This window comes from Nyctibius grandis, chromosome 31 (genome assembly GCF_013368605.1).
Source record: "Nyctibius grandis isolate bNycGra1 chromosome 31, bNycGra1.pri, whole genome shotgun sequence".
Taxonomy (NCBI): domain Eukaryota; kingdom Metazoa; phylum Chordata; class Aves; order Nyctibiiformes; family Nyctibiidae; genus Nyctibius; species Nyctibius grandis.
Window position 1 is genome coordinate 3,480,526 of NC_090688.1, and position 26,587 is coordinate 3,507,112.

At 44.4% G+C, this 26,587-nt stretch overlaps 3 protein-coding genes across 6 annotated transcripts; 2 read left to right on the forward strand and 1 right to left on the reverse strand.

The window, feature by feature from the left end:
* Nucleotides 1-2,928: 2,928 nt before the first annotated feature.
* TPM4 (tropomyosin 4) lies at nucleotides 2,929-12,604 on the forward strand. 3 transcript variants are annotated; one of them, XM_068420824.1, is made up of 9 exons: nucleotides 2,929-3,162; nucleotides 5,659-5,784; nucleotides 8,788-8,921; nucleotides 9,208-9,325; nucleotides 9,635-9,705; nucleotides 9,963-10,038; nucleotides 10,623-10,685; nucleotides 10,765-10,834; nucleotides 12,122-12,604. In XM_068420824.1, the coding sequence occupies exons 1-9, from the start codon at nucleotides 3,049-3,051 to the stop codon at nucleotides 12,202-12,204; spliced, it is 855 nt and encodes a 284-aa protein (XP_068276925.1). In that variant the 5' UTR covers nucleotides 2,929-3,048; the 3' UTR covers nucleotides 12,205-12,604. The 3 variants fall into 3 exon arrangements, with proteins under 3 accessions (XP_068276925.1, XP_068276924.1, XP_068276926.1); XM_068420823.1 differs by lacking the exons at nucleotides 2,929-3,162; nucleotides 5,659-5,784 and adding an exon at nucleotides 6,609-6,787; XM_068420825.1 differs by lacking the exons at nucleotides 2,929-3,162; nucleotides 5,659-5,784; nucleotides 12,122-12,604 and adding exons at nucleotides 6,609-6,787; nucleotides 11,384-11,669.
* Nucleotides 12,605-13,010: 406 nt separating this feature from the next.
* On the forward strand, nucleotides 13,011-21,243 carry RAB8A (RAB8A, member RAS oncogene family). The gene is made up of 8 exons (XM_068420692.1): nucleotides 13,011-13,137; nucleotides 13,631-13,691; nucleotides 13,940-14,000; nucleotides 14,397-14,474; nucleotides 14,949-15,038; nucleotides 15,694-15,759; nucleotides 16,147-16,197; nucleotides 17,100-21,243. The coding sequence occupies exons 1-8, from the start codon at nucleotides 13,014-13,016 to the stop codon at nucleotides 17,190-17,192; spliced, it is 624 nt and encodes a 207-aa protein (XP_068276793.1). The 5' UTR covers nucleotides 13,011-13,013; the 3' UTR covers nucleotides 17,193-21,243.
* Nucleotides 21,244-21,816: 573 nt separating this feature from the next.
* CIB3 (calcium and integrin binding family member 3) lies at nucleotides 21,817-26,174 on the reverse strand. 2 transcript variants are annotated; one of them, XM_068420693.1, is made up of 6 exons: nucleotides 26,124-26,174; nucleotides 25,782-25,816; nucleotides 23,960-24,071; nucleotides 23,442-23,589; nucleotides 22,339-22,534; nucleotides 21,817-21,838 (listed from the first exon to the last, which is right to left on the reverse strand). In XM_068420693.1, the coding sequence occupies exons 1-6, from the start codon at nucleotides 26,172-26,174 to the stop codon at nucleotides 21,817-21,819; spliced, it is 564 nt and encodes a 187-aa protein (XP_068276794.1). The 2 variants fall into 2 exon arrangements, with proteins under 2 accessions (XP_068276794.1, XP_068276796.1); XM_068420695.1 differs by lacking the exons at nucleotides 23,960-24,071; nucleotides 25,782-25,816.
* Nucleotides 26,175-26,587: the final 413 nt, after the last annotated feature.

A 26,587-nucleotide genomic window follows, 5' to 3' on the forward strand; every position in this document is an offset into this window, starting at 1 on the left:
CCAATTCTGAGCCTGCCCAAGCCTGCAGCAGGAGAGGGGCTGGTGAGCTGGCTGGCAAGCCACCTCTGCTCATCTCAATAATCAGAAATTACGAAGAGGCTGCAAGAGCAGCCACAGAAACAGCTTGAAACCTGCACCTAAGGCTGCATGCAGCTGTAGTCCCGAGGAGAGGCTTGCCTGGTCTTGCATCTGCCTCCATTGCACAAGTTCTCGCGTGCCAGGTCAGATGGGGCTAATGCAGTCCTTCCCCCCTCAGTTTCCTCCTCCACCTGATGTGTCTCCAAAGCTGTGCCATAAAACCTGCTCCTTCTGAAAAAGAGCTCCAAACAGGGCTTGTGGCACATTTACCCCCCATGGCAGGGTGGCAGGGTGAAACAGGTACACCCCTGCGGGGTCTGGTCTGGAGGCAGAATGCCAGTGATGGCATGATCGAGGGAGAAGAGCCCCGAAGGAGCCAATAAACATGGCCAACTTGTTTGAATTCCCAGGAGCAGGGTGTGAGCTGGACCACCGGGTCACAGCCAGCAGAAGAAAGTTATTAAAGGTGTACATTGCCCCGAAGAAAGCTAGTGGAGATCATCATGGCTGCACCCCAGGGGCTGGCCGACGAGGCAGCTGCAGCATGGTGGTGGCTGCCAGGACCCCGTGTGTCTCCTCGGGTACTTCATGGTTGATCGGTGATCACCAGCACGGACCCTACATTGACACCCGAGGTTTCACCATCAGCCCACATCCCTGCAGTGACCCGCTGCCCTCGGCCGGGGCTGAGCCAGCAAACTCATGTCAGAGGAGGGCAAGGGGAAATGCAAGCTGTGATGGTAATCAATATGTTTTATTAGTTTTTCATGCCATTTCTGCAGGTTCAGCAGAAATTTAGTGCCTCACCTCAGCTCTTTAAACCCGTTCCCAAGCTCAGAACCTGCGTGTTTTCATCTTCCACTGTTCGAATGATCAGAATCGGATAGAAAATGCCCGTGAGGCCACATTGTTGCAGCAGTAACTGTGGGCCGGAGAAGAGGAGGCCAATATGCCAATTTCTGGAGGAAAAAGCACATTTAGTGATGTGAGGCATGCTGAGGAGCGCAGGTGTGCCAGGGTACAGCCAGCACCGGTTTCCCAGCGAACACCTTACAGTTGTTAAAAATTCAGAGCATTATTTTATATATAGGGGGGAAAAAAAAACGCCAAGGGGCTGAACCTGCGGTGATTTAATTACCGTTAATGAGGGACGGAGGTACAGGGGGGTGCTGAGGAGGGGCGGGCGGGCCGATCGCGCACAGCCCTCTGGGAGCTGTAGTCCGCGGGGGCGCCGCCATCTTGGCGCCTCCCGATCCCGGCCCCTGGGGGCGCCTCCTGGCCGCCATCTTGGGACGGGGCGGGGGAGCGAGGTCTTGGTTTTAGTAGCAGTGTGAGCATTGTTTTTATTTTTGAATGGAAACAGCAGTAAATCTCCCACAAAAGGCAGCCTGAGCAGCCTAGCGAGTGCGCTGACTGGCCTGGTGATGCTTTGGGGATGGTCTATGGTGCTCTGGCCTTGCTTATGGGCATTGTGCTGGTACTGGCTTTGTGTCCATTCTGCCATCGTGTTTAGCTAAATAAAGGGCAATTTTTCCTTAGAAGTCTCTCCTGAAGGCTTTTCAGTGCCGTGCCAGCTCACTCCAGAGCATGGAGGGGTTCCCGGGTCTTGTGCTGAGTCTTCTGGTACCCCTCACGGCTGGAGATGCTGTGAGCACTCCTGAGGGAGGGTCTGACAGGGTTTGTGAGGGTCTGCAGAGAGTTTGGGCTCTGTGTGGCCTGGGAGGGAGCGCAGGGCTGTGGAGAGCAGAGCAGGGGCAGAACCAGGGGGGGAAAGGATCATGGGGTGGTTAATGGGACCTGAATTTGGGAAAGAAGTGGGGGAATATGAGGGCATGCAGGTCCCCCTGCGTAGCAAAGTCAACGAGTGCTTTCAGTCTCCTCTGGGAAGTTGAGTAAATAAGCCCTTCCTGCAGTCAGGGCAGAGTAGGTGTCATGGGCTTTGAAGCTAAGCTAGAGTATATGAAGGGATGGGAGAGGGTAGCTGGGGCATGGGGATGTGTTTAATAGGGCTGGGAAACGAAACAGGGCTCATCCCGGTGCTGCTGGATGCTCTTGTTGGTGTCCTCAGTGGAGCTGCTCCTGATGTTCTTCCCAGAGCCTACTCTTTCCTCGCCTGACAGAGAGAAGGTGACTGCCTCAGACAGCAGAAGAAATAATTTACAGTGCTCGTAAGACTGCAACTTCAGGTGTATTGTTCAGTTCCCTAAGTATTTAGTGAGTGACATTTCAAAGACAGGTACTCAAACTCACTGAATGCCTTTCCACCTGAACTTGGGATCTAAATCTGACCTCTACTGTGAATTATACTATTACAGATTATAGCTAGTTCCTTAGCACCAGTGCTTATTTTCACAGGAAAAAAAACCCTGCTGTCTCATAACATATTCTGCATCTTTTTATAACATAAATTTAGCTACCTCTTAAGTATAGATTTTTTTCTTAATTTTATTTTATGCATGGATTTATTTTGGAATAATCCAGAAAGATCCTTCCCTTTCCTTCGTTAATTCTTATGCCATTATTATAAGAAGCCAGGCCATCCCCACAGATCTATTGGGCTGTTTAATGGCTCTGCAAACACAGAGGGGTGCTAATAAGCTTTCTTTCTAGCATGTGTTCATATGTCAACACTTTTGCTTCTGTGAGAAGCTTAAAAATGGAAACAGTTTTCTCTTTAAGAAAACAGGACCCAAATAAGGAGATGGTGGAGTGGTGAAGATTCCTCTGGTGAGTCTGTTCCAGCTCATTCCTTAGAAAGGCTGTGTATGAAAGATCAGAGAAGAGGCCAGTAGATCTGGGTTTTGTCCAGGGGTCTCTGGGTTTAAAGAGCTCTACAACCACTTGAGCTCATTTTCCCTGTGACTTGCCTGGGTACAACTTCTTTCACTGCCCAAGCTGTTAAAAATCTAAAACTTTACTCTTCGTAATTCTTTCAGTTGCGCGACAGATACAACCTATCCTTTAACAAAAATGGAAGCTATCAAGAAAAAGATGCAGATGTTGAAGTTAGACAAGGAGAATGCCATTGACAGAGCAGAGCAGGCTGAAACGGATAAGAAGGCAGCTGAGGACAAATGCAAACAGGTAAGTAGAAATAAAATCACTGATTGTGTATGCGCAGTGGAAATAAGTGTAACAGAATACTGTGGTGCAACTTTCTGATTCAGAAAGCAAAATAATTTGAAGTTGGGTTTTCTGTTAATCCTCTTGAAGTCTTTTGCCTTTTTGTGTTATTACACTCATACATCCAGAGCTAGGTATTAACTTCTCTTTTAAGCCATCTGAGTCTTTGCAAAATTAGCACTATCCACAGATTATTAATAGAACTTTGTCTTAAGTTTTCCTGAATCTTACTTAATTGCCTTAATTTTCTTGTGCCTGGGATTCCGTGGAAAAGGCCTTACATACTCCAAATCAAAGCTGTATACCTTGAACATGTGTAGGACTAGTGTTAACACCTCCTGAAGTCAGCTGTGTCTAACCCTTAATTGAGCCTCTCCTGGAAGTGAATTAATAAAGTTCACTTGATGAGTCCTTGGTATACAGAATGGTACCAGCTGTGGCTCAACAGTAGATAATGTTGTATTATTTCTTTGTTAAGAATAATGAGAAATATCTTAATTTGAAAGCTCTTCTTTTAATTGATTTATACTGGTAACATTTTCATATTCATTTGTTTTTCAATGTTCTTTATTCTGGGTATCTACCTCATATTTGAGCTATAGTATTTTCAGAATGATCTTGAAATGTACGCTGACTACACTCAAGTTTCTTGTAGCACTTCTTGTACAATTGCTATGTCTTTTCCTTTTATATCCTCTAAATGTAAATGGCTGCTTCTACTACATCTTTCAGGCTGCTATAATACATTATTAGCATTCATTTGGCCAAGTATTTCTTACATTCCAGTTCAGTTTGAGATCCTGGGTGATATAACTAAACTTTCAACTGATCATCCAGTTAGCTAAAGCAACAGGAAAAAAGTTTCCAAAAGGGTCAGCTGCTGCTCTCTCCCCCCTCCACCCTCAACATATGGAAAACTACTTGTCAGTAAGCTTCTACAAGCTGCACACACAGCCCTGTGTACGTAGTCCCTGTTCGTTTCCTAGCTTCAGAGGTGTTGATCAGATGCTGTTCTGCTGGGCCACAGTTTCCCCAGCTAATCTTTCTGCACTCTGTAACAGCCACAGCAGATGGTTATTCAGAGCGGTTGGTGGTGATTGAATGCTTCACCTTCCTTTACATTTAGTTATCAAAGGTGATTTCCTATGGAGTGATAAATTACACACTCGTGGGAATTTTCAAGTATCTATATGAGGGTCATTCACAATAAAAAGCTGAACGAAAAGAATAAATCTTTGATCTTACTCCTCTTTTCTGAATTGTCTCAAATTTTTCAGCTTTTTTTTTAATGTGGGCCCAGTATTCAAGTACACAATGATTTTAGTGTCGTACACAAAGTAAGCATCACCTCCTTCATCCTGCTTACTGTCCCTCTGTAAAAGCATCCAAGCAAGCATATTCCGTTCTCTCACACTATCTGGTTCCTCTGAGTAAAAGTTAGCAACATAACAATGTTCAAGAATAGCACGCTGCCAAAATTGTTGTTAAATCTGTCTTTGAAGCTAGAATGAAAAAAGTCAGTGCACTAAAACACAAACTATTTTGAGCAAACTATTTTGATAGAGGAAATTTATGTGAAGGCGGAGCTAAATGGTTAAATCAGTTTCTCCACAGACTGTTTTGTATTGCAAATGAAGCGATGGAGCAGATGGGTTTGCAGGCACACCCTTATCAGCAGCAAACCTCCTGATAATGTAAATTCTTTAGGGAGCATGAGACAGTTTGTCATTAAACAGTCTCCCAGCAGGTTATAAATAGTACCATTCTAGCGTACAATATGGATTTATATGGTATGGAGGAGAGACTCTGAACCTCACGGTGGGATGGAGCATACCTTGTTGGCCCACAGTTCCAGTTCCAGTTGGAAGGGACCTCCGGAGGTCATGGAGCCCCCCCTTTGGCTTACAGCGGGGTCTGTCGCGGGCCAGACCTGCTCCCTCCTGCTTCCAGAGTATCACCGTTGGTTGGAAGTGTCTCGAACGACATATAAATGATGATTAGGGAACGACCACTCATTCTTCTTAGCTATACAGGAATTGAATCATTTCCTAATAAATCATCAAGTAATAGTGTTAGAACAAACACAAGGACATGATTTTAAAACATTTTAAATTATGCTGTAGAATTAACTACTGCAGGGTGTTATGGAGTCCAAGATAGAAACGAGGTGAAAAAGGGCTTATACCAAGTTGTGTATTAAACCAGATCCTGTGGTGCTGTGCCGTGGCAGGGAAGGTTGTTCTAACGATGATACGTTTTTAATGATCTTTCCCTGGCAACTGCTACCAGTTGTTCTCGGACTACGTGCCCCAGCAGAACTTTGATCTGGTCTTTTGTGACTCCTCGTATGTTCCGTTAGGTTAAAACTAATAGTAAAGAGAGGTTTTAAGCACATTAATCTGTAACTGATAATACATCAAAATGCTCACTTTGGGTTTTTTTTCTCTCTCTTGAAAGGTAGAGGATGAGCTGGTAGCTCTGCAGAAAAAGTTGAAAGGAACCGAAGATGAGCTGGACAAGTACTCGGAGGCGCTCAAAGATGCCCAGGAAAAACTAGAGCAGGCTGAAAAGAAGGCCACTGATGTACGTACCTACGGCTAGTATTTGCCTGTGACTATGCTCTGTATGTTTTGCAGTATGTGTGTAGTACACTGGTGGTAAGAACCGCTGAGAATTTCTGTGTTGCAGTACTTTAGTCGGGGGATAGGAAAGGCAGTGTTGTGTTTCAGGCACGTAAGTCTCCTGTCCTCTGTGCCGTAATGAGCTGGGGCTGGCTGTTCTGCACCAGGTGCAGGGCACACGCAGGGCTCAACGGGTACCCGAAAGGGAGTTCATGGCACTGCACCCCTCAGGGGTTTCCAAAACGGGGGGCAGCATTTCTGGGTGGGATTTCTTTTGGAAAGGTGAAGTTTCCTTTAAATGAAACAAACAAAATGGTGTTCTGGGAAGCTGGGACAGCAGCAGGGATCTGCTGTGGCAGAAGGATGCAGTTTGGCTTCTTCAGCCACCCAGCAGCCAAAAAACCCGGCCCCAGCGCCCCAGCCCCGCTCCCGCTCGTTCAGCTGCCAGCCTGGGTAGGTGCGCGGGCCCCAACACGGCGGTGACAAGCGGGAACGCGGGGCCTGGCAGCGGGTCGTTGAACCCCACCTTTGGGGTCCTCGGGGTCACCCGCGGCGCCCAGGGGTCCTGCAGCCCGTTCTGCATCACGGGGTGACGCGGCGGCGCGGAGCGGGGCCGGGGGCTGCAGCGGGGACCCCGCCGGGGTCGGGGGGGAGGGAACGGGCGGGGCGGCCCCGGGACGCGCCTGTCCCGGCGCTGCTCGCGCCGACTCCTCAGTGCTACGTCACCACCTCCACCTCCAGCCGCGTGACGTCATCGGCCCATTGAAAGGCGCGGGGCCGCGCGCCGCCACGTGCAGCACCCCCGCGCCCTGCCCGCCGCCCGCGCAGCGCCCATGGCCGCGCCGAGCTCCCTGGAAGCGGTGAAGAGGAAGATCCAGTGCCTGCAGCAACAGGCGGATGAGGCGGAGGATCGCGCCCAGGTCCTCCAGCGGGAGCTGGACCTGGAACGGGACCTGCGGGAGAAAGTGAGACCGCCCGGGCTGCCGCTCGCCTCTCTCGGTCGCTCTCTCCCGGGCTGCCCTGCTCCTTCCTTCCTCTCTCTGGCTCTCTCTCGCTGGGGCGCGCCCGGCTCCCCCCTGCTCCGGGAGGACGGCTCGCCCGCCGGCTGCCTTCACTGTCCCCCTCGCTGCTCCGCTCCGCAAACCCTCCGGAAACCGCTGGCGCTGCCGCAGCGCCTCGCCCGCTCCCTCCTCCCGGGCGCCCGCTGCTTATCGCGCTTTGGGGCCGTTCCCTTCGGAAAACAAAGCGTTGCGAGCACCGATCGGGATCGGGAAGCGGTGACGAGTTTAGTAGGAAATGGCTGTTTAATTAGGAAAAAGCGCTGCCTGACAACGAGCGGGGAGTTCCCGCCTCTCGGCGCCGCACCGCTGGCTCCAGCACAGCTGGGAAATGTCCGAACTGCTGGAAAATAACTTTCCCTCCTGGTTTTCGTAGAGAAACGAGAACTCTCCACTAGTGTGCGGCTCTCCCGGGGCCGGACAGCTGGTTTCACTTAGATTTGTGTGTGATCAGCCTTCCCGGCATCTTCCTGCTATTTTATCACATGTCAGCGAGTTAGTTTTACCGTATAAGGACTGCGGGCTGCTTCTGGGAGAGGTGGAGCCAGACTAACCCCAGCTTCCCAGTGGCCCCGTCTCCATAGCTCTGGAATCTTGCTTAATTAAAATATAACTTAAAAAGTGTCCTGTCTAGCGGAAGGGATTGCAGATTGCCACATAAGAGATGCCAGTTTTCAACAGGAACGATGCCTTGTGTGTAAATCAAGAAAGTTAAACACAAAGCACTGGGTAGAAACCAAATGAAATACTGGATAATTTGTGACTAGAGGAATCCTGGGTCAGCTTCCATTTGGATCAGTCACTGAAATCGTTTCCAAGATGGTACAGCCACGAATGGAAACCACTTCCTCCAGCTTAGGAGGAGCGGTCACTAACCAAATTTGCAAAGCTGCAGCAAAACACATATTTTTTTCAAAGCGTTTAACATAAAGCATAAAACAATTGCCCGTCCAGGATCTACAGCCTGTAAAATTGTTTTTAGAAAAAAATTAAAAGTTAATCTTATACGTGGCAATCGTGCTCAGATTTGATGACAATTAAGTGTGCAAATCTGGCAGTTATTAAAGTAGAGCTTTATTTTCCTTCAAATAACAAGCAATTAAAGGAGCCATATCTTAATAAACACAATGTATTTACAGACACCAATTTGTTCATGTCCATACGTGAGCATTTCTCCCAATAACCTCTCCATTTATTATCTAGTCTGTTTTTTAAACATTAATAGTGTTTCCAATTACTGTGCAGTTTATTCAATAATATATAAACAGACCTTATTATTAAGAAATGCTTTCTGTCTAATTCCTTAAGTACCACAGGAAGCAATGAGAAAGGCAAGTGAACTTATTTTAAGAATATATCTAATTTTGCCCTATTTATGTTACAAAGACGACTGAGTCTCCCATGCTGAGGCCAACTGTATCTGCCCAGCTGACCGCGTAAAGATTATATAGTGTTTGCAGGCTCAGGAGCCCATAATGGATAATGAAATGGCTTTAACTTCAGCAATGAGAGGATATTGCTGCAGTCTGTGATGAAACCAAGGACAGAGAAATCAACTGTGGAGTTTTTGGAACAAGCTGTTATGGAAACAGTTCGGGTTTTAACTTTGGATCCTATGGGTAGATGCAGCCCTGTGAAGTGATCTGAAAGTACTTCTCTGTTGGCAGTCGGTGTCGTATCGCAGGAATGATAAGTACCACTAACAAAGAAAGGAGAAGCACATACTCCATACCTTGAAATTCCTGAGATGCCATAGTTTAAGCAAACAAAAAGCAGAGACAGGAAGGTTGCTCGAGCTTCCCGGCACATACGGAGGGGAAGCCTTTGCAGTTTTAAGGAAAACTGATGAGAACGTTTGTCAGCCAGCAAGTGGCTTGTACGTAACCTCAGTTCTGTGTTTCGTACAGGCGGAGGGTGAGGTGGCAGCTCTGAACAGACGTATCCAGCTCGTGGAAGAGGAGTTGGATCGTGCCCAAGAGCGACTGGCCACAGCCTTGCAGAAACTGGAGGAGGCCGAGAAAGCAGCGGATGAGAGCGAGAGGTACATTTCCTCCTTTTTTTCTTTCTTTGTAAAAAATTGAATATATATGAGTAAAATATTCCTGCATAATTTAGTAACTGTATGTGCTGATGTGGACTGCAGGTCAGAGACTCCACAAACGTTTTTATCAGCTTCAATGAGAAATCCTCTTAGCCTTGAAGAACATGATAGTATGGTTATAAGGGGCCACTTTTTGGTTCCAAATACTGAATTCCACTTTAGAACCTTTTGAGATAAAAGTGCTAAAATGCTTCTACATTAAACACACTTGCTTTGACTTCTGCAGAGGAATGAAGGTTATTGAGAACAGAGCAATGAAAGATGAAGAGAAAATGGAAATTCAGGAAATGCAACTGAAGGAGGCTAAGCATATTGCTGAAGAAGCTGACCGCAAGTATGAAGAGGTAAAAGGGATAAGGGAATGATTGAGCACTGTGAACGGCTTTGTCGCTCTTCAGTTTAATCATTCTTTGGACGCTCTTCACTTTGGGACGTTCCCAAAAAGGAGTAATTTTAATAGTGACTTTAACAGTATCTTAGATATGCTGAGAACACTGTAAAATCTAACTGATTTGGGGAAAAAGTCTGTCACGGCTGTGCTTGTGTGTTTTAGTCTAATTCTGTCATTCAGAAGGAAAGCAGGAGCCTCGTGCTTTGAGAGGAACATGTAAGAAATCACAGACTGGCTCGATACAGCTATTGTCTCTTTACAGGTTGCCCGTAAGCTGGTTATTCTGGAGGGTGAACTGGAAAGAGCTGAAGAGCGTGCAGAGGTGTCCGAAGTGTGAGTAGCTTCAGATACCCAGAAGCAGTTTAGAATACACTAAAGCTCAAAGCTGTATTTAATGAGAAAAATCTCCTACTGGTAGGCAGGCGTGTAGCATACATAGAAAAGCTTTTTTGTACCCTATATACCCCATTTTCTGCTTTCAGACTTAATAATTATAATCACTTCATCTCTTGTATTTTTAGGTTTCTTGAATATTAAATTAATTCATAACAGGGACGGTAGTAATTACACTTTTTTTTCTTTCCCTGTAGTAAATGTAGTGACCTTGAAGAGGAGTTAAAGAATGTCACTAACAACCTGAAGTCTTTGGAAGCTCAATCGGAAAAGGTTGGTCTTTACCGTAAACTAAAGGATAGGGGCAAAGTCAAAACTTGTAATTAAAATCCACAGAAATAATCAGAGATGGTGCATAACGCTGAATCAATTCTGCCCAACCCCAAGTTGTTAATCTGATAATTATCTGCAACACGGCTTCAAGCCAGGACCGAAATCTCCGTTTCCCACACCGGTACACTGCTGACTGCTCTGCATTTCCTTGTTCTTTTCATGGTTTTTGCCCTCAGCGATGAAAATTGTTAAAACTCTTGATTTCGTTAAACAGTTGGTTCTGACTAGTCTAAATCGGTGTGGAAGCTTCCTGTTCTCTTGCACGTGCAGCTATTTCTGTGCCGCACGAGAAGGTGAGCCCATTGAGGTGTAAGGTGACACACAAAGGAACTTGGACATCCCCAGTCTTTAAATGATGGCTTATGAACCCAAGTCTGAAATGTTCTAGTGAAGTGGAGAAACACACAGAAAGGGTGTTTGCAGCTGTTGTTAAAAGGAAAAGTGGTTATAAATAGGTCACGGTTTCATAAACATGTATTATTGTTGCTACAGCTTCCCTTAAAGAGTGTTTATTGTTTTCACAGTACTCGGAAAAAGAAGATAAATATGAAGAAGAAATCAAGATTCTCTCTGACAAGCTTAAAGAAGTAAGTTTATCCATCCTCAAACTGTATTTTGGCATCATTTTTTAAACAGCATCCAGTTACTCTATTTAATTTTTTTTAGGCTGAAACTCGTGCTGAATTTGCGGAGAGAACAGTTGCTAAACTGGAAAAGTCTATTGATGACCTGGAAGGTATGAAATTCCTCAGGTTTCATTTAAAAGTGTTCAATTTCAAATTAGAAAACAAAACTCTAGGAGTGGGTAGTGGATTTTTTGGGGAAGGGACAGAAGTGCTCGTCAGGCGTATCGGTAGATCAGCGTGATGTGTCCGCTGGACACGTCTGTCCCGTGTGGTACCTCCTGGCTGGAGGAGGTTCTCCTTAAAGAGGTTCCCTTCCAGAAGTTGGTAACAATCACCTGATTTTGGGCAGCTCACAGATACACAGACTCAAGGGCTCTTTCTATTAGTACAAGATCATAACCCTACTTAATCTGATAACTGAAAAAATAATTTTGAGAGATTAAAAACCAAGGAAATGTAGATGAAACTTCTGACCTGGCGGCTGTGTGGATTTTTGGCTTTCGTACCGATACTCAATTACACATCTGTTTTCTTCTTTTGTTTTCCTCCCCTGCTGCTTTGGCTGCCGCCTTCTGACTGTCTCCTGCTGCGCGTCTCTTCTCTGGACTGTTTTTCTGCATTTCTTGCTGCAACCTGCCTTCTGCCCCCGTCACCGCTAGACGAGCTGTACGCTCAGAAGCTGAAGTACAAAGCCATCAGTGAGGAGCTTGACCATGCCCTCAATGACATGACCTCCCTGTGATCTGCGTCCGGGAGGGACGGGGGCCGCTCTGACTCGCTGCATTTCTTACACTTTTCTTGCCTGCAATACCTGTCACTTCTGTGCAACTTCCACGAGCGACCCTTCCATCTCCTCTGGAAGAACTGAGCTCAATAAAAACAAGATACCTCTACCTTTCCGCTTCTGGGGTTTATTTCCTTGTAATTCACCTAAAATACACTAGTAATGACACCGAAAATACGTTCAGCTCCTCAAGCCAGGGACAGGCAGACGCAGTCAGCACGCGTGTCCCTGTCAGCTGGGGCAGGACCCAGCGCGCTGGCAAACACCTGAATTTTAGTGTTCCCAAGGACGCGTGTGGCAGCGGAAAGCTTTGAGTGCGTTGGGTGCGTACTTGTGGTGCTCAGTGTGCCTGGTTAAAAACTCTCAGGGCAAGGAAAACTAAAGGATGCGTCCTGTAAATCACAGGTTAAATCAAGAGTCCGTCACATTACACATAAAACGTGGCCAAAAACCTCACTGAATCAGAGCAATTACCAAAAATTTGGTCCTGTTTGGTGGATGTCGTTATAGTGGTGCCTTGGACGTGAAGGTAAGTAAGCGTGGGGTTTATTTAAGAGAAATGGCTGTAAAATAACATGTGTTTTAAGTCTTGTTTTTTCTTCTTTCTCACCAGAAAAACTTGCCCAAGCGAAAGAAGAGAACTTGGGCTTGCACCAGACACTGGACCAGACACTAAACGAACTGAACTGTATATGAGATGGCGAAGAGCTCTCGGCGGCCAGCAGAGATGGAAACTCCGGCTGCATTTCCCCCATCGTTCCTCTCGCTTTCTCTCTCTGTATCCTGGAACATCATTAAGTTATGAACAGTACCGACACGCCCAAGGCTCCGGGCCAGCGGCGCGGCCCCCAGCACCCCGGCGCGCTCCTCCTGGAGGTGGCAGCCACTGGCACTTCGGTTGTGCATGGGAGAGCGTGAGCCATGCACGGGGCCGCGTCGGCCACCCCCGTTTCCCACCCCCGCGGGCTGTCGGTAGCGCGGCCGTAGCTTTCCCTCGCGGTTGATCAGTTTTATACACGCCCCGTAGCAGCTGTGCCCCAGCAGTAGCGTCACCTCTGCCCCGCGCCTCGTAGTGATGTTTCATATTAAACGGTTTTTCCCAGTACCGAGGTCTCACCCGGCCTTTTTTGTAGCGCTGCCGCTCGGGTGACGTCACGGACCAGCACGTCACGCCAAGCTGCGGGCGGCTAAAGGCGTGACGTCACTACTTAACGGCCCGGCCCCGCCTCGCGATTGCGCCGCCGCACGCGCCTTCCGCCCGCAGCAGGAAGTGACGCTCGGCCGGGCACGCGCAGCGGGGCCAGCTGCCAATCGCGCCGCCGCTTACACACCGGGCAAAGGCCACCGGCCAATGGAGCGCCGGCTCTGTGCCCTTCCTGCCGGACTCTGCGGTGACGCGCGCTGAGCTCAGCCAATAAGCGCGCGGCGGGCGGTGATGGGCGGCGGGCTCGGCCCGTGAGGCGGCGCGGGGGGCGGGCGCCGTCGGAGGGGCGGTGCCCGCGGCCATGGCGAAGACGTACGATTATCTCTTCAAGCTGCTGCTCATCGGCGACTCGGGTGTGGGGAAGACGTGCGCGCTCTTCCGCTTCTCCGAGGACGCCTTCAACGCCACCTTCATCTCCACCATCGGTGAGGGGGCGCCGGCTGCGCTGCGGTGACCGGCCGGGCCCCCGCCGGCCCGTCGTGCCGCCCGGCTCCGGGCCTGGAAAAGGCTCGTTCCGCCCGGGGGAGTTTGATTGCGGCGATTGTGGGAGCGGAGGGGGCGCGTTTGCTGCCGGCGCCGGGCCTCGGTGCGGGGCTCGGGAGGGGCGCGCAGCCCGGCTCGGTGCGGGGCTCGGGAGCGGGGCCCAGCCGAGCTCGGCCCATCGCTCGTAGAAGGTTGTTACTGGTTTCCTCACCGTGTCCGCGACGGGGCAGGGGCTGAGCCGGCGCCGCGGGGGCTCAGGTCGCTCTCGGCTTCACTGGCCGCGTCTGCGGACTCGCCGGCTCGTTAGCTGAGGGGGGGATGCTCTGCTGGGGCCCCTCTTGAGGGAGGGAAGATCCGAGCAGTGAAATTAGAGGGAAAAGTGTTGATTTGGTCTTCGGCAGGAACTCGGAGTAATTTAGTTGCTTCTTTTTTCAGGTATTGATTTTAAAATTAGAACTATAGAGCTAGATGGGAAGAGAATTAAACTGCAGATATGGTAAGGCTTTTCTTCTAAAGTTAATGCCTGATAACGGGGTGTCCGTGTGGTGCGGGGTGGTGATGTTATCGTTAAGGTTTTACTCCAGTTGTGCTCTTCAGTGATTAACGATATCTTAGAAACAAAAAGATAGTTTTAGTGCATCTAAAGGCTGGTTCAGCAATATTTAATTAAAACTTTTGGTGGCTTTGGTTTGAGCGCGATGGCGTTGGTGGTTTGGGTGAGCCCTTGTGTTCTGTCTGTTGCAGGGACACGGCCGGGCAGGAGCGATTTCGAACCATCACAACCGCTTACTACAGGGGAGCCATGGTAGGAGCGAGGGGGGTCACGCTGAACCTCAGCCAGGCGGCTCAGCTTTCACGCTCAGACCAGCTGGGTTTGACGCGGAACACCCACAATTGTCTGGCTTCAAACTCTGCCTAGCGAAATATTTACAGTCGTGCTCCTGCTTTGAGCAGTGCTGGAGCTGTGCTGGGACAACCGGGAGCTCCTGGAGGCAGCTTTCCTCCGCGACTCGCTCTCTAAACACGTGTCCCGCGCCCCTTATCTCACAAGGCACAAACCGCGATTAAATGTCATGTGGAACTGTGAACCAGCTTTTTTAAAACCAGCCTGTGTTAAGTTGCTCTTTTGTGCTATGAACGAGTCTTTTAACTTCTGCTTAACCTGCCACCGGCTGAAACAATTTATCTCCTTCATTTTTAGGGCATTATGTTAGTCTATGACATCACCAATGAAAAATCTTTTGAAAATATTCGGAACTGGGTCAGGAACATCGAAGAGGTAATTTCTCTATTTACTTACTGAGTATCACAGATGCTGTTTCTTCGTCCAAAAGCAGTCGAAACCTAAATACTTCAGAGCTGTTAAGTTTCTTTTGAATTCATATGCTGAAGGAAAATAAATTGAAGGAGAATCAGTAATAACTCTTGGGAGGTCTCAGCTGACAGTAATTCATTGTGCTGGCAGACGAGAGCCAGCTGTGGGGGCTGGAGTCCCTCTGGTCATGAGGGGACCTACAAGTTGATGTTCTCCTGCCATGACGAGTGACCTGAGGGCTGTCGTTGCGCAGGACGCGCTGGGCTGGCGGTGCCTGCGGTGAGCTGCTGCGGGGTTTGGGGGAGCCTGTAAGGCTGTGGCAAATGCTTGGCACCAGCTTCCCTGTGTTAGGTACTTGCTGTCCCCCTCATCTTCTTAACAATATTTGTCTAAAACCGCCCAAGCCAAAGTCCGTTCTTTGGTCTGTTTGTGTCTCAGCATGCCTCTCCAGATGTTGAAAAAATGATCCTTGGGAACAAATGTGATGCAAATGACAAAAGACAAGTTTCCAGAGAGCAAGGGGAGAAGGTGAGTGCTGTAGCTTTGATGTGTGTCAGCTCAGACTTTTTGGAGTGTAAAACAGGCGTCAGTTACTGTCTCTGTGCTGCTGTGGTACCTCAGGGGGGTTCCTTAGAGGAACTTTGGAGCAGTTCACAAGCTGCCGTTGCAATATGTTTCCCCACTCCGCTGAGAAGATGAGTCTGTGTTGTGAATTCTTGTTGATTATCTGGTCGAGATGTGTTAGGTGCAAAGCAACGAGCTGGATTTTTTCTTAACAAGAGAAAGAACAAGCGTGCTGGAGCTTGGCATGTAGGAAATGTTGCTTTTCAGCTGAAAGCTGGTGAGACCAGGTGGATAGGATCGTCTTTTCTGGCGTCAGGTGTTACTCAGTCGAGGTAGAGAAGGTACTTCTGTGCTCTGCAGATATTACAAGGCTGACAAGATATAGCTATGCAAAAAAAAATACTAAAAGACAAAGGAGCAGATTAAAGTGTGTGTGCGGAGTGTAAACGAGAGGAACAAGGCCCAGGAAGAAGAGGTGCTGATAGGAGTGAGATTTGGTGCCTGATTTCTGCAGTGTTCTGCTTGAGTGAACCCCCATGTCCCCTGAATCCTGCACCGTCGTCGTACTTACAGCTGTTCCCACAATTACCCAACTAACGTGAAACCTGCTTTTGTTCAGCTCGCTGCAAGTTTTGGGATTAAATTTATGGAGACCAGCGCGAAAGCAAATATAAACATAGAAAATGTAAGTACTGCAACCTTCTCTTATATTTATTGTCTTATTATTTGCACAAACAAGTGATAAGAACACTTGCCCATCCTGGCTGGATATAAAACTCCATCGTTAGACTGTAGGTGCTTCGCTGCTAAAAGCACCGTGTTCCCTCTCCGGGGGCACGGGACGTGCCCCACCGTGGGTGGTGTGTGCCGTTGGGGTGCTCAGGCTCACAAGGGAGGTAGTGGAGTTAGAAAAGGAGTGTTAAAACCTGGAGGGGGGAAGAAAAGCTGAAAACCTGGTGTTCTTCCAGAGTTCAGTACATGTGGAAGTGCAGAAAGGCAGCTTATTGCTAAACAGAAATGTTAGACTATATTTTATTTACCATGTAACACTGAAATGTTTTACTTGTCACAGGCATTTTTCACACTTGCAAGGGATATCAAAGCAAAAATGGACAAGAAGTTGGTGAGTAACCTTTACTCCATCCATGCTGTATTTAAATAGGGGGAAAAAAAAAAACCCCCCAAAAGCTGAACAGCAAGTACTGTTTCACAGAGTATAAAAAACATTTTGTGGTCTGTTTCATGGGGGATGCACTGAAGGTCATAGACATGTATTTATAGTTTTGTCAAGCTACGCTCTGGCCTTGGCTTATAAACCATTGTCTCTGCGTTTCAGGAATTAGCTTCAATGGTTGAGGTCTTCTAAATAAAACTATCTTTTATTTGTTTTATTGAGAGTTAAGTGAGTGGTAGAGCAGTTTAATGATACTTGTTGCTCTTGCAGTCTGAAAGACGGAATCATATAAATTACACGTACAGGAGGCTCACTTTTGTACTTCAGGGTAGGCTTCAAACTAGTGTGTTTAAAAATAGGTAAAGAACTAATCAGTTTTTTGATAACTTTTGCAAAGGCGTGCTGAGAAATGATTGGGTTATCTTTTGTACAACAAATAAACATCCAACGATGTCGGTTTGTTCCTTACAAAATGAAGCTGACAAAGGTTGCTTCTGCTTTCACCGAGCAGACGAGGCGTGCTGATAGAGCTGGGGTATTCTTCAGCAAAAGCCAAATACGTCCTGTAATTCTTTTTGAATCTCAACTGTGAGTTTATAGAAAGGAGACAAATAGGTGCAGAGTGTGTTAGTCAAAGCCAAAAGTAGCAGATGCCATTCTCTGACTTCTCGTGGTGGCTGGTGAGGGCTCAAAGAAACGAGTGAAGGCTCCTGGTGATTTCAGTAATGGGTTTTGTACGTGGCAGGCTTGATTCAACAAAATGGGTAGACGCAGTGTGGATGCTAGATCTGACAACGACGCGAGGAGCTGTTAAGTATAAGTCAGTAACTTAATATTCTTTGCGTCTTCAGGAAGGCAATAGCCCACAAGGCAGCAACCAGGGAGTCAAAATCACACCAGACCAGCAAAAGAAAAGCAGCTTTTTCCGATGTGTTCTTCTGTGAGGGACACGGCCTTAACCTGAGCACCTGCTCAGCCCAGCTGGACTGTGCCTGCTCTGAGTGAGATGTCCTCTGTCTGTGGACTTCGCGTTTTCCACATACCTTGTCACTTTGTGACCATCCGAATAAGAAATTGTTTATTTTAGTAATTGTTTGACTCTTCAATTTTGGAGATGAAACAAGTTTATTTTTGTCAGATTACCACTGGGCACGTGTGCTGTCTAGCAGAGGGCGTACAGATCAGATGTGACCTGTGATACAGCACCTTTGCTGACAGGCTTCAACCTCTTTGTTCGTATCTGCAATGTATCCAGATTAGAGTAAGTTACGATCAAAATAAGGGACTGAAATGCCAACATTAGTAAAGTACAGGTAAGTGTACGTCACACATGTGCATATCCATGTCTATAGATGCATATAGAACAATCGCATCAGAACATCGAATAAATGCACTTAGTAAGCAGGACAGGCTGATACCTTTTCAGGAGGTAGAAGGAAGCTTTCTGCAGCTCCACCTCTTTGCTACTACAGAGAAAATCCTTCATCCGCCTGTTATTCGGTCCGTTGCGTTATTCTGGACAATCCACAAGGACAATTGAAGTTGAAAAAAAAATCCTCCTCAAAGGAATCTCTATTTTTTTAAAAAAAAAACAAAGCGTGCTGTAAATATAACGGATCCGTACCATCAGGAATTACTTTATCCATGTTAGACTTGACTGTGCTTAATTAAATACTCCAGATGTTCAGGTGCATTTAAGAGGAGATGGTAGGTACAGCGAGTCCCACACAAATGATCTGTGGTCTGTTCTTAGAGGAACAGAGCCTGGGGAGGGTAAGGACACTGACACAAAATTTGTGCCGTTACAATGGGCGGCTTTTCCTTCTGCAATTGCAGATGACTCCAGACCTGTCCTGGTGGAGTAGCTGGATATAAATTGTGACAAGGAAACGTATTGCACTGCTTCCAGTTGTGTGTTCCCACGCACACTTGCTCACATATGCAAATAAATGTTGCACATACGAACACTTTCTGAAAAGAAACTTTTTTAAACTGAGATTTGCCTTGCTGCTGTGGATTGATCATCTCAGATTTCAAGCAGCAACAAACCTGTTCATAGCGTGCATCAACGCAAATGTTCAGTCCCCAGTGGAAATATTCTATGTATTTATTCCTATAAACACAGTCTATACATTCCGATGTATAAAATGCAACGGCCAAGTACAGCTCCTAGGTAGCTAATTGCTCTCAGTGCAGAGGCTGTAAGGCTGACTCTTAATTAGACTGACAAAAGGAGCCAGTAAGAGGCATCTGCTTCGCAGTCTGCTGTCAAGTGATGGGAATTATGGTGTGTTTAATTCAAATGCACATATCAGCGGTGTCCTGCAACTCACTGGAATTGTTAACGTGCTTTGTTTACAGTGACAACTGCACTTAAGGGTAAAATTAAAGCTGATTTTAAAGGTAATGAATTTACTCACCAGTTTTGTTTGTGGTATTATATTCTGGCCTCAAAGTAGCACTCTTAAGTGTTGCTGTAGTTAAAGATCTGTCAGATTCATAATTAAACTTTATAAATCTGCAGCATGCAAGTGGGCTCAACAGGAATATTGCCTGTTTTTCTAAAGTGGAAAAAGGAAATTTTACTGTGTGAGTTACTGGTTTATAAAAATGCATTTTATATGCCACCAACCTTTTTTTTGTTTTTTAATAGCTAGCAGATCACAATGAGTTCTGCTCATGATCAAAATCGTACGTAAAGCTTTCATCTAAGTAGAACCTTATGATGGCTTTTTTTTTTCTTGTGACTTTTTAGCACGAGGACTTGGTGAACGTGCACCGTAGTGGGTTACACGCAGATGTATTTGTAGGATAAAATCATGTTAAGCTACTGAAGAGGCTTCTAGTCAGTATATGCTTCAAGGCATAGTTAATACAGAGCTATAGATTGGGCAAGCGATGCTTCTCTCTTGAGATAAGGATGCTTTTAAAAAAAGCCTTTGTGTGTGCTTCAAGAAATTATTGAGGCAGAATTGGAGAGGTGATTAAGGCATGGTCTGAATGCTGTTTTTCTCCACAAAACAGATCTGTTTAGTGGCTTAGTAGTAAATGTGGATTGTCTCACATCCATCCTTCCACTTTAACATAGCCAGGTGTTGCACCCAGACTTACTTTTCAAAGTGACTGGAAAAATAAGTGGTTGGTCTAATGATAGCGTGGGCTGTCCACCGTGATACCAGGTACTGCCTGTTCACAGTATCTAAATTGATAACTTGTCTTGAGATGAGAAAGAAAACCACGTTAATTTACAAGTGGATAAAACTTGAAGGATGGAATTGTGTTTTTCACTCCTCGTTTTCTAAATCTTAAGTTACTCTTTTGCATTCAGAGCTAATCCTTGTATGTGAATACCTTTTGTTTAAATTTATGCTGGTTGTTGCACATGTTTATGTACCTAATTTATAGCGTGATTTCCTTTTACAAAATGATTGGTTTTACTCAATGAACAACTACATTATTGCCTGATCTCAGGAAGTTTCATACAGTTACTGTGACTACAGTCATCACTGTACTTCTAGGGTATAGACTCTACACAGAAATTACATCAGTGTAAGCAATATGAAACCTAAAATGCAAATGTAAGCCAGGAAAAGGTTAAAGACACTGCAGTTGCGTGTAGGCTTGGCTCTGTGTCGCTAAATACGGACATCAGCTCTTGGAGAAGTACAATATGTAGTTGATGTTTCCATCGCATAGTTAAATTACTGTGGTCTTTAAGTATGAATGTTATGGAAAACACATGATCAAAAGAGGTACTGTGTAAATTCATACAGTAATGTATTTTTATCTAAGCTTTCTTTAACTAAGGAGGAAAAAAATCTGAACTTGGAAACAAAATTTGTAAAACTGAGGAATTTAAGTAGATACGAAAAACTAACGCAATGCTTACTACACATTCTCAGTGTCTAAATGCCACTAAAAGTTCAGGTAATTGATTAACACTTGGTTTGTGGAGAAACAAACCCATTTTTGAGCACGTTCTCAAATTCCCTTACTTTAATGAGTATCATAGAATTCTGTGGTTGACCTTCATCTTGAGGCTGGTTGCAATATTTCCCATAGTCTTCACCCTTTCAGGTGTAGACTGGTCAGTGGCTCGTCTGTCAATAAATGGTGGAACTGCTGTTTTAACACTTTGCCATCTTAGTGCTTAGGTTGTCTAGGTCCTGTGCTGATAGGCACATCTCATGTTCCTTGACATCAGAGCCTTATGCCAGCATCAGACTCTCAGCCTCAGATTTATAAATCCTATGGATTATTGTAAGTCTCTTTACTGCTGCTGAAAATTATTTGGTCTCTTTCATGTGAGATGCTAGTCTTCTCACTGACAATTGTTGAGGGTTGGATTGTTGTGGTGGCGGTGTCTTTGGCTGATGATCATTGCTCAAAAGCTGCCGTGATTTCTTGTTCTCTTGGACTTGAAATGACTGGGGTTTGTGCTGGAGAGGGGACGGACAAACAGCTGCGTAGAGGATGGCCTCTATTTGTACTAGAAGTTCACAGGGGTTGGGAAAGATGATGCCTAACTTCTGTCTTCGTTTATAGATTAAATAAAGGTCTGTTCGATTGAACGTTAGTGGTAACACGCAGTCTGGTTATTTCAGGCTGCCTTATTCTTTGACCTATCTCCTCCACTGATCATGGGAGTTGTTGTTTCTGTAGGTAATACAAGTTTAGGGGGCTGGGCTCTAGCCTTTCTGCAGGAATCGTATGCTTTACGTTGAGCGTGAGTTGGGGCTTACGCTGTTGTTTTGAAGGGAACTTAATGCATCCCAATATTTTTTAAAGTAACTGTAAATTGTGTTTTTTAGAATGACTGCTTTTGGCTGCCACCCTTCCCACATTACAACTGCTTTCTTAAACACTTCTCATGGATTTTCATGTTTGTATTAAAAACAAAACTGTTGTTTATTACAGTATGTATGTTTTTACTCTGTTGTACAGGACCCTGAGCACTGCATAAATAAACTTCTTATGAAAAGAAAATTTTACAAACATAGTTTGTCAGTCCTGTTCATCATTCGTGATCTCTTCTCCATATTCTTCTCAGAACATGTAACGGGCTTTTGTGACACACTGGGAGAACACTTCAGCAAATTGATTCACTGGACCATTTGTTAAGACTGCTAGAGCTGACCAGAGGAGTTGGTTGCACTATTCTGATTAACCATAATGTTATTGAAACTATTTTCAAGGGGTTTTTTTTAACTGGATAAGGCATTTTCTTAGGACTTTTTTTTAGAAGTTATAATTTGATACAAGTTCCTTTACTGCCTGATGGTGTCTGAACTTTAAAAAAATATTTCCCATCTCACTGTCTAGACCAGATTTGCTCTAGTTGGGGGCGGGAAATAGATATTTTGTTAAATTACAGGGAAATCTTGATGAAGATCTTAATGAATAGTTCCTTTTAAAGAGGTAAGCAAGAGACAGAGTTCTCTGACTGGTTCAGTTCCCAGAAATTGTCCTCTTTGCTCCTCTCATTTTGCTCTCATGGACGGTAATCTCAGGTGAAGTAATAGTTGTTGAAGGTCCAAGAAGCTCTTCCGTCTACATGTTTCACTGGATTCAGATTCGAATGTGAAATGTGCTATTAAAAAAGGAAGTAATGATCACTGATGTATCACTCTATTCAAAGGGATCCACTATAGTTAGTCCTAGGACTGTACAATAAATTGGAAACTTTATTTTGTGAAGCACTTGCAAAGAATAGGTGTATTAAGTAGTGCAAGATTTGGAGTGCTGCTTTGTGTAAGACATGCATCAGAAACCATATTAAGACTGCGTTACGCATTGAGTTAATCTCATATACTTATCAATGGAGCTTAAGTGCTAATATTAACTTTTTAAGTTACTAGGACTTCTTGTCATGTGAAAAGTACATTGGAGGTTCAAAAAAGCAAGTAAAGAAGCCTCCGCACTTTTTCAAGCCTCTGTTCTCCCAGTCTTTGCGGTGGGCATGTCTACTAGAAACTGGCAGGGCAGAGTTGGGATCTGCAATGGCCGAGGAGACGTAAAACACACACTTCAGAGACTTCTGACTAAAAAACTAAGAGCAATTTTGTGTTAGAAATTAAAAGCAAATATTACCTGAGGAAATCTGGAGCTCGTATTATCATATGCTGAAAGTCTTCCAAAGACAGCTTGCCATCGTTGTCCGCATCAGCTTCGTAAATCACCTTGTCACATACAAGGCTGACTTCTTCTGGGGTAAGTTCATTTCGGGTTAATTTGTTAACAGTTTTCGCTAGATCTGATTTGCATATGTAATCATCATTGTTAAAATCTGTCAAACAAAACAAAATTAATTCAAAGTGACAAAAGTCAGCATTTTACGTGGTTGACTGCCAAGACCTAATAGGAAGAGTTTGGTTCCCAGGCTGTAATGTGTTTGTGTAAGTAGAACTTTCAAATCAGAAATGAAGTCTTGCAGTTATCTGTATTTGCTTGTATAAAAATTCAATAACAAAATTAAAATCCTGGAATCATTTCTCCTTATCTTACATAAGGGTAACAATTATAAATAGTTTAATGGCTAAACATAGTTTAATCATTCTAGCAAATCAGTAGTACTGAATTAAATGCAAGGAATAGTATGAAGTTAAAGGAAGGGAATGGGCTGTTCAGTTTTTGTTGGGGTTCACTTTTTTCACATCTTTTGCTGAATCATGTACAGTTTAAATCACAAAAAACAGTTTGGTTTTTTTTGTTTGATATATTGTTTGGCTTTAGCTTATCATGAAGAAAGTAACTGAAAATGGTACTATAAAAATAAATCTTTAAATTTAGTCCTTGGAGAAAAATGCTTCCCTGCCTCCCACCTCACCCTGCCAAAACCTCCCTACAGATTTATGGGCAGCCAAATCCCTTGTGCTGCACTTTTCCAAGCAGCCCCTCGTACAGAATTATTTCTTAAATGTTTATCAGCTCTTGAAAACTGCAGATAATTTCAGGTTGTAAATTTTGTAGTAAATCCTAATCCTAAATAAGTAAGAGAAGAGTAGAGACAAAAGGATAAAGAAGGCCAGAAGTTTCTAGGAGAGGGAACAGACATTCAAATGGAATGAAAAGAGAGGCTGTATTAAAAACACACCAAACTACAAATCGTTATGGTGACAAAATGAATATTTTGCATCCCTCCATGAAGCTGTAGGATTTCCCTAAAGTTTACTTTTTATGCATGCCTCACTCACCATAAATTTTAAAAGCGTAATAAGCTTTCAAGTCTCTGGGAGCCATTTCACTCAGCACTGAAAACATGTCCAAAAAATCATCTAAAGTCATATTGCCGTCTCCATCCGCTGAGAAAACCTCTGCGATCCGCTGGCGGAATGGATTGTCCTGGGAAGCAGAACATGGGAGCAAGGGAAGTTCACCTTTACTAGCGTTTATTTCAGTGCAGATAAGACACAACTGGAGCGAGATTATTTTTGTTGTAACCCCTCTTTGGCAAATACTCCCCTATCTGCTATTATGTTCTTGTCTAATGTTGTATCAGAGGTAGACACAGCTGCAGCCTTCTTTAACCTTTGTGCAATTTCACGGTGTTTTCAGGGAATCACTAGAAGCTTCCAGAAAGACTTTTGACTTCAATAACCAAAATGTATTTGTATTTCAGCCTCCCCGCAATTAGTACAGGATGAATTATTTAAAAAGAGTAGATTAAACTGAAATGTGTCACTCGATTCTAGTTGCGTTCCTTGCTCTGTACCTTCAGCTCTGGCATGCTGCCAATGAGTTCATAGGGAAGTGTCACGGCTGGTTTATCTGTGTAGTCGAGTGGAACTAGCTGGGGGGCTAGATCTTGGTATCTGTAAAACAGTCTGAAATAGAAAGAAAGGCTTGTTTAGGGAACAAGTTATTCAGAGCACTGGGAACAATGTGTTTGCCTTTTCCATATCATTCTTCACATTTTTTGTCCTTTACCAGATGGATGATATCAGTCACTAAACAACATTTACTATACTCTGTAGTTATTGGTGGAAGAGACAGTATTACAAAGAACAACGTAGTGTAACTGGTGAAAAGTACAAAGCCTTCATGCTTACAGAACAATTAGGTGAAAATGCTTACACCAGTCAGGCAGCCAAACTGCTCGATACCGTGTATCTGAAAACAGATTTTTTGCAGAGTTTCAGGTTTACTTTGCATTGCTGCAATGGTATTCAGGCACGTAGTGTAGTTATGATGTACGTGTTTACAATAACAAGGCACAAGACCTTCAACCTGGTCCACCTAATCAGTTTACAAACACACAAAAACTTGTTGCGAGGCGTAAGGGATCTGTTTTCCACGTCCACAATGAATGTGACCAAAAATAATGGGCTCCAACTGGAGCATGAAAGATTCAGTTTAAATGTTGGAATAAACCCCTGAATGCCTAGAGGCAGGGACAGGAAGAGAGAGATCTGGGACCAACTCTACCAGGTTTTTATCCCCCCCCCAAGTATATTCCTGTTTTTCCATAGAACTCAGGTTCAAGAGACAGAAAGTGTGCATAATTATTTGAATAATTTGAATTATTTTTCAGCATGCTCTTTGCTTCAGTTCTTGTGCTAGAGTAAGGATCCCATTCACAGCTGTTATCAACAAAACAATAGGATAGAATTTTAAAAGGGATCCTTATCAATAATAAATGTCTTATTCATGACCCAATTATGGTTCTGGCCTCTATTTACTACATGGGAAGGCAGACAGATTTAGATTTCAATTATTACAGAACCATTCATATTTTATCCTGTGTAGAATTCATAAACGGATATCAAGGTTTGACAGAGGGACATGCTCTGTACAAAGCTGTCACTTGTGCTCTGCCCTGCAGAGAAATTAGCAAAAAGATGTGTGATGGCATCTTGAGAGATGCAGAAACTGAACACTTCCCTTTCTCTTAGTATGCCAGATGGTTACGAAAGGCAAATGCAACTTCAATATTATGTACGTTATTTTTTATGAGAGCAGAACAAGTTGAGGTTTTCAGTGAAGACTCTCAGCCCCTCATAAAAAGAACACTGAACCTGCCTTTATCAGACCCTTGGCCAGAGATTAAATGGTTTGTTCAATGAGGCACGTGAAGGCTTGGAGAAAAATACACCTTAGAGTATCAAGCATAATTATTTACATGAAGACATGAAAAAAAAAGTGAATAAAATTTGACACAACCATTAAGGTTTTCATAAACCAGGCAACGTATCCCAAAGAATAACAGTATACTTTGGAGCATCTGTCATAAAACAAGGTGAGGGGAACATGGATGTCACTGGCAAAGTATGCACTAAAATATAACTTGTTACATTTATTTCGGATAGAGAGACTGGTACCTGAATACAAAATTCAGAATTCTGGCTCAGTTTAGGACAGATAACATAGGTTTTGTACATAAAAAAACAAGAAAAATGTTCAGATTGTCCAAAGGTATCACTTGAAATTTGTGTCGATCCATTTTTAAATTGTTTTAAAAATACCCCACCCTATATGTAACCTGTCTTTATAGCAATCTCTATCCTTTAACCACAAAATGCATATACAAGACTCACCTCAGAATTTCTTTCCTTGTAAAGAATGTGCAGTCCTATGAAATAAAAAAAAAAAGAGGTAACATATGACAGTTTTTAGCATGCATTGGCGCAAACTTTTCCCGTACAGCGACTTAAGTTATGTTGTAATATATGTGGCCAAGCATTAAAGCTCTTTCTTTTTGGCATATAGTTAGGAGTATTTTATAACCCTTCTTCTTTATGTAAGAACCAAACTATGTTACTAAAATCTTTGCTGTAATTTAGTACTCCTACTTAATAATTTTTAAAACAGATTGTTTGAAAAAAACCTCTGCCATTATTCAATGTTCTGTCCAAGCAGCCATTTAGTTTGTTTTATACCTGATATGCATCCAGTTGCTCTGGAGTGAAGATGGTTTGCTTGTTGCCCATTTCTAGCTCTGAATGCTGATTCTTGTCCCATCATTCTTTCCTCAAAGGCACCTTTATAGGAGGTCTGGATATTCAGTTATTAAAAGCTGCAACAATGAGGTTCAGGTATAGCAGAGGATCAAGTAACCAGCTTCCCTCTTCCACAGGCTGCAAAGTATCATCATAGGAGCATTTCATCAAATCTTTAGTCTGGCTGCTTAAGGCTCTTATCCAGCATCACTCACCTGTCTCCTGTGGGCACAACAAAGACTCATGTTACAGTATTTAGCCAAACAACTAATAGCTGCTTGTTTGTGTCTTTGAAGCAACAGGTAGACTTCATGGATTGTGTTTTTTCATTCCTTCAGATATGGTAAATTACCTGAAAAGTGTTAGTAGTGTCTTTCTTCTTTAAGAAATAACACCAAATGCTA

What these genes read in the sequence shown, in the direction of transcription:
- TPM4 (XM_068420824.1), top strand. Translation starts at nt 3,049, where the DNA reads ATGGAAGCTATCAAGAAAAAGATGCAGATGTTGAAGTTAGACAAGGAG. An exon ending in CTGAAAAGAAGGCCACTGAT is followed by an intron (nt 5,785 to 8,787) that starts GTACGTACCTAC and finishes TGTTTCGTACAG; the next exon opens with GCGGAGGGTGAGGTGGCAGC. An exon ending in CTGACCGCAAGTATGAAGAG is followed by an intron (nt 9,326 to 9,634) that starts GTAAAAGGGATA and finishes GTCTCTTTACAG; the next exon opens with GTTGCCCGTAAGCTGGTTAT.
- RAB8A (XM_068420692.1), top strand. Translation starts at nt 13,014, where the DNA reads ATGGCGAAGACGTACGATTATCTCTTCAAGCTGCTGCTCATCGGCGAC. An exon ending in CCAGAGAGCAAGGGGAGAAG is followed by an intron (nt 15,039 to 15,693) that starts GTGAGTGCTGTA and finishes GCTTTTGTTCAG; the next exon opens with CTCGCTGCAAGTTTTGGGAT. An exon ending in CAAAAATGGACAAGAAGTTG is followed by an intron (nt 16,198 to 17,099) that starts GTGAGTAACCTT and finishes TTGCGTCTTCAG; the next exon opens with GAAGGCAATAGCCCACAAGG.
- CIB3 (XM_068420693.1), bottom strand. Translation starts at nt 26,174, where the DNA reads ATGGGCAACAAGCAAACCATCTTCACTCCAGAGCAACTGGATGCATAT. An exon ending in ACAAGGAAAGAAATTCTGAG is followed by an intron (nt 24,072 to 25,781) that starts GTGAGTCTTGTA and finishes TTTCTATTTCAG; the next exon opens with ACTGTTTTACAGATACCAAG. An exon ending in GCAGCATGCCAGAGCTGAAG is followed by an intron (nt 23,590 to 23,959) that starts GTACAGAGCAAG and finishes TCTGCTTCCCAG; the next exon opens with GACAATCCATTCCGCCAGCG.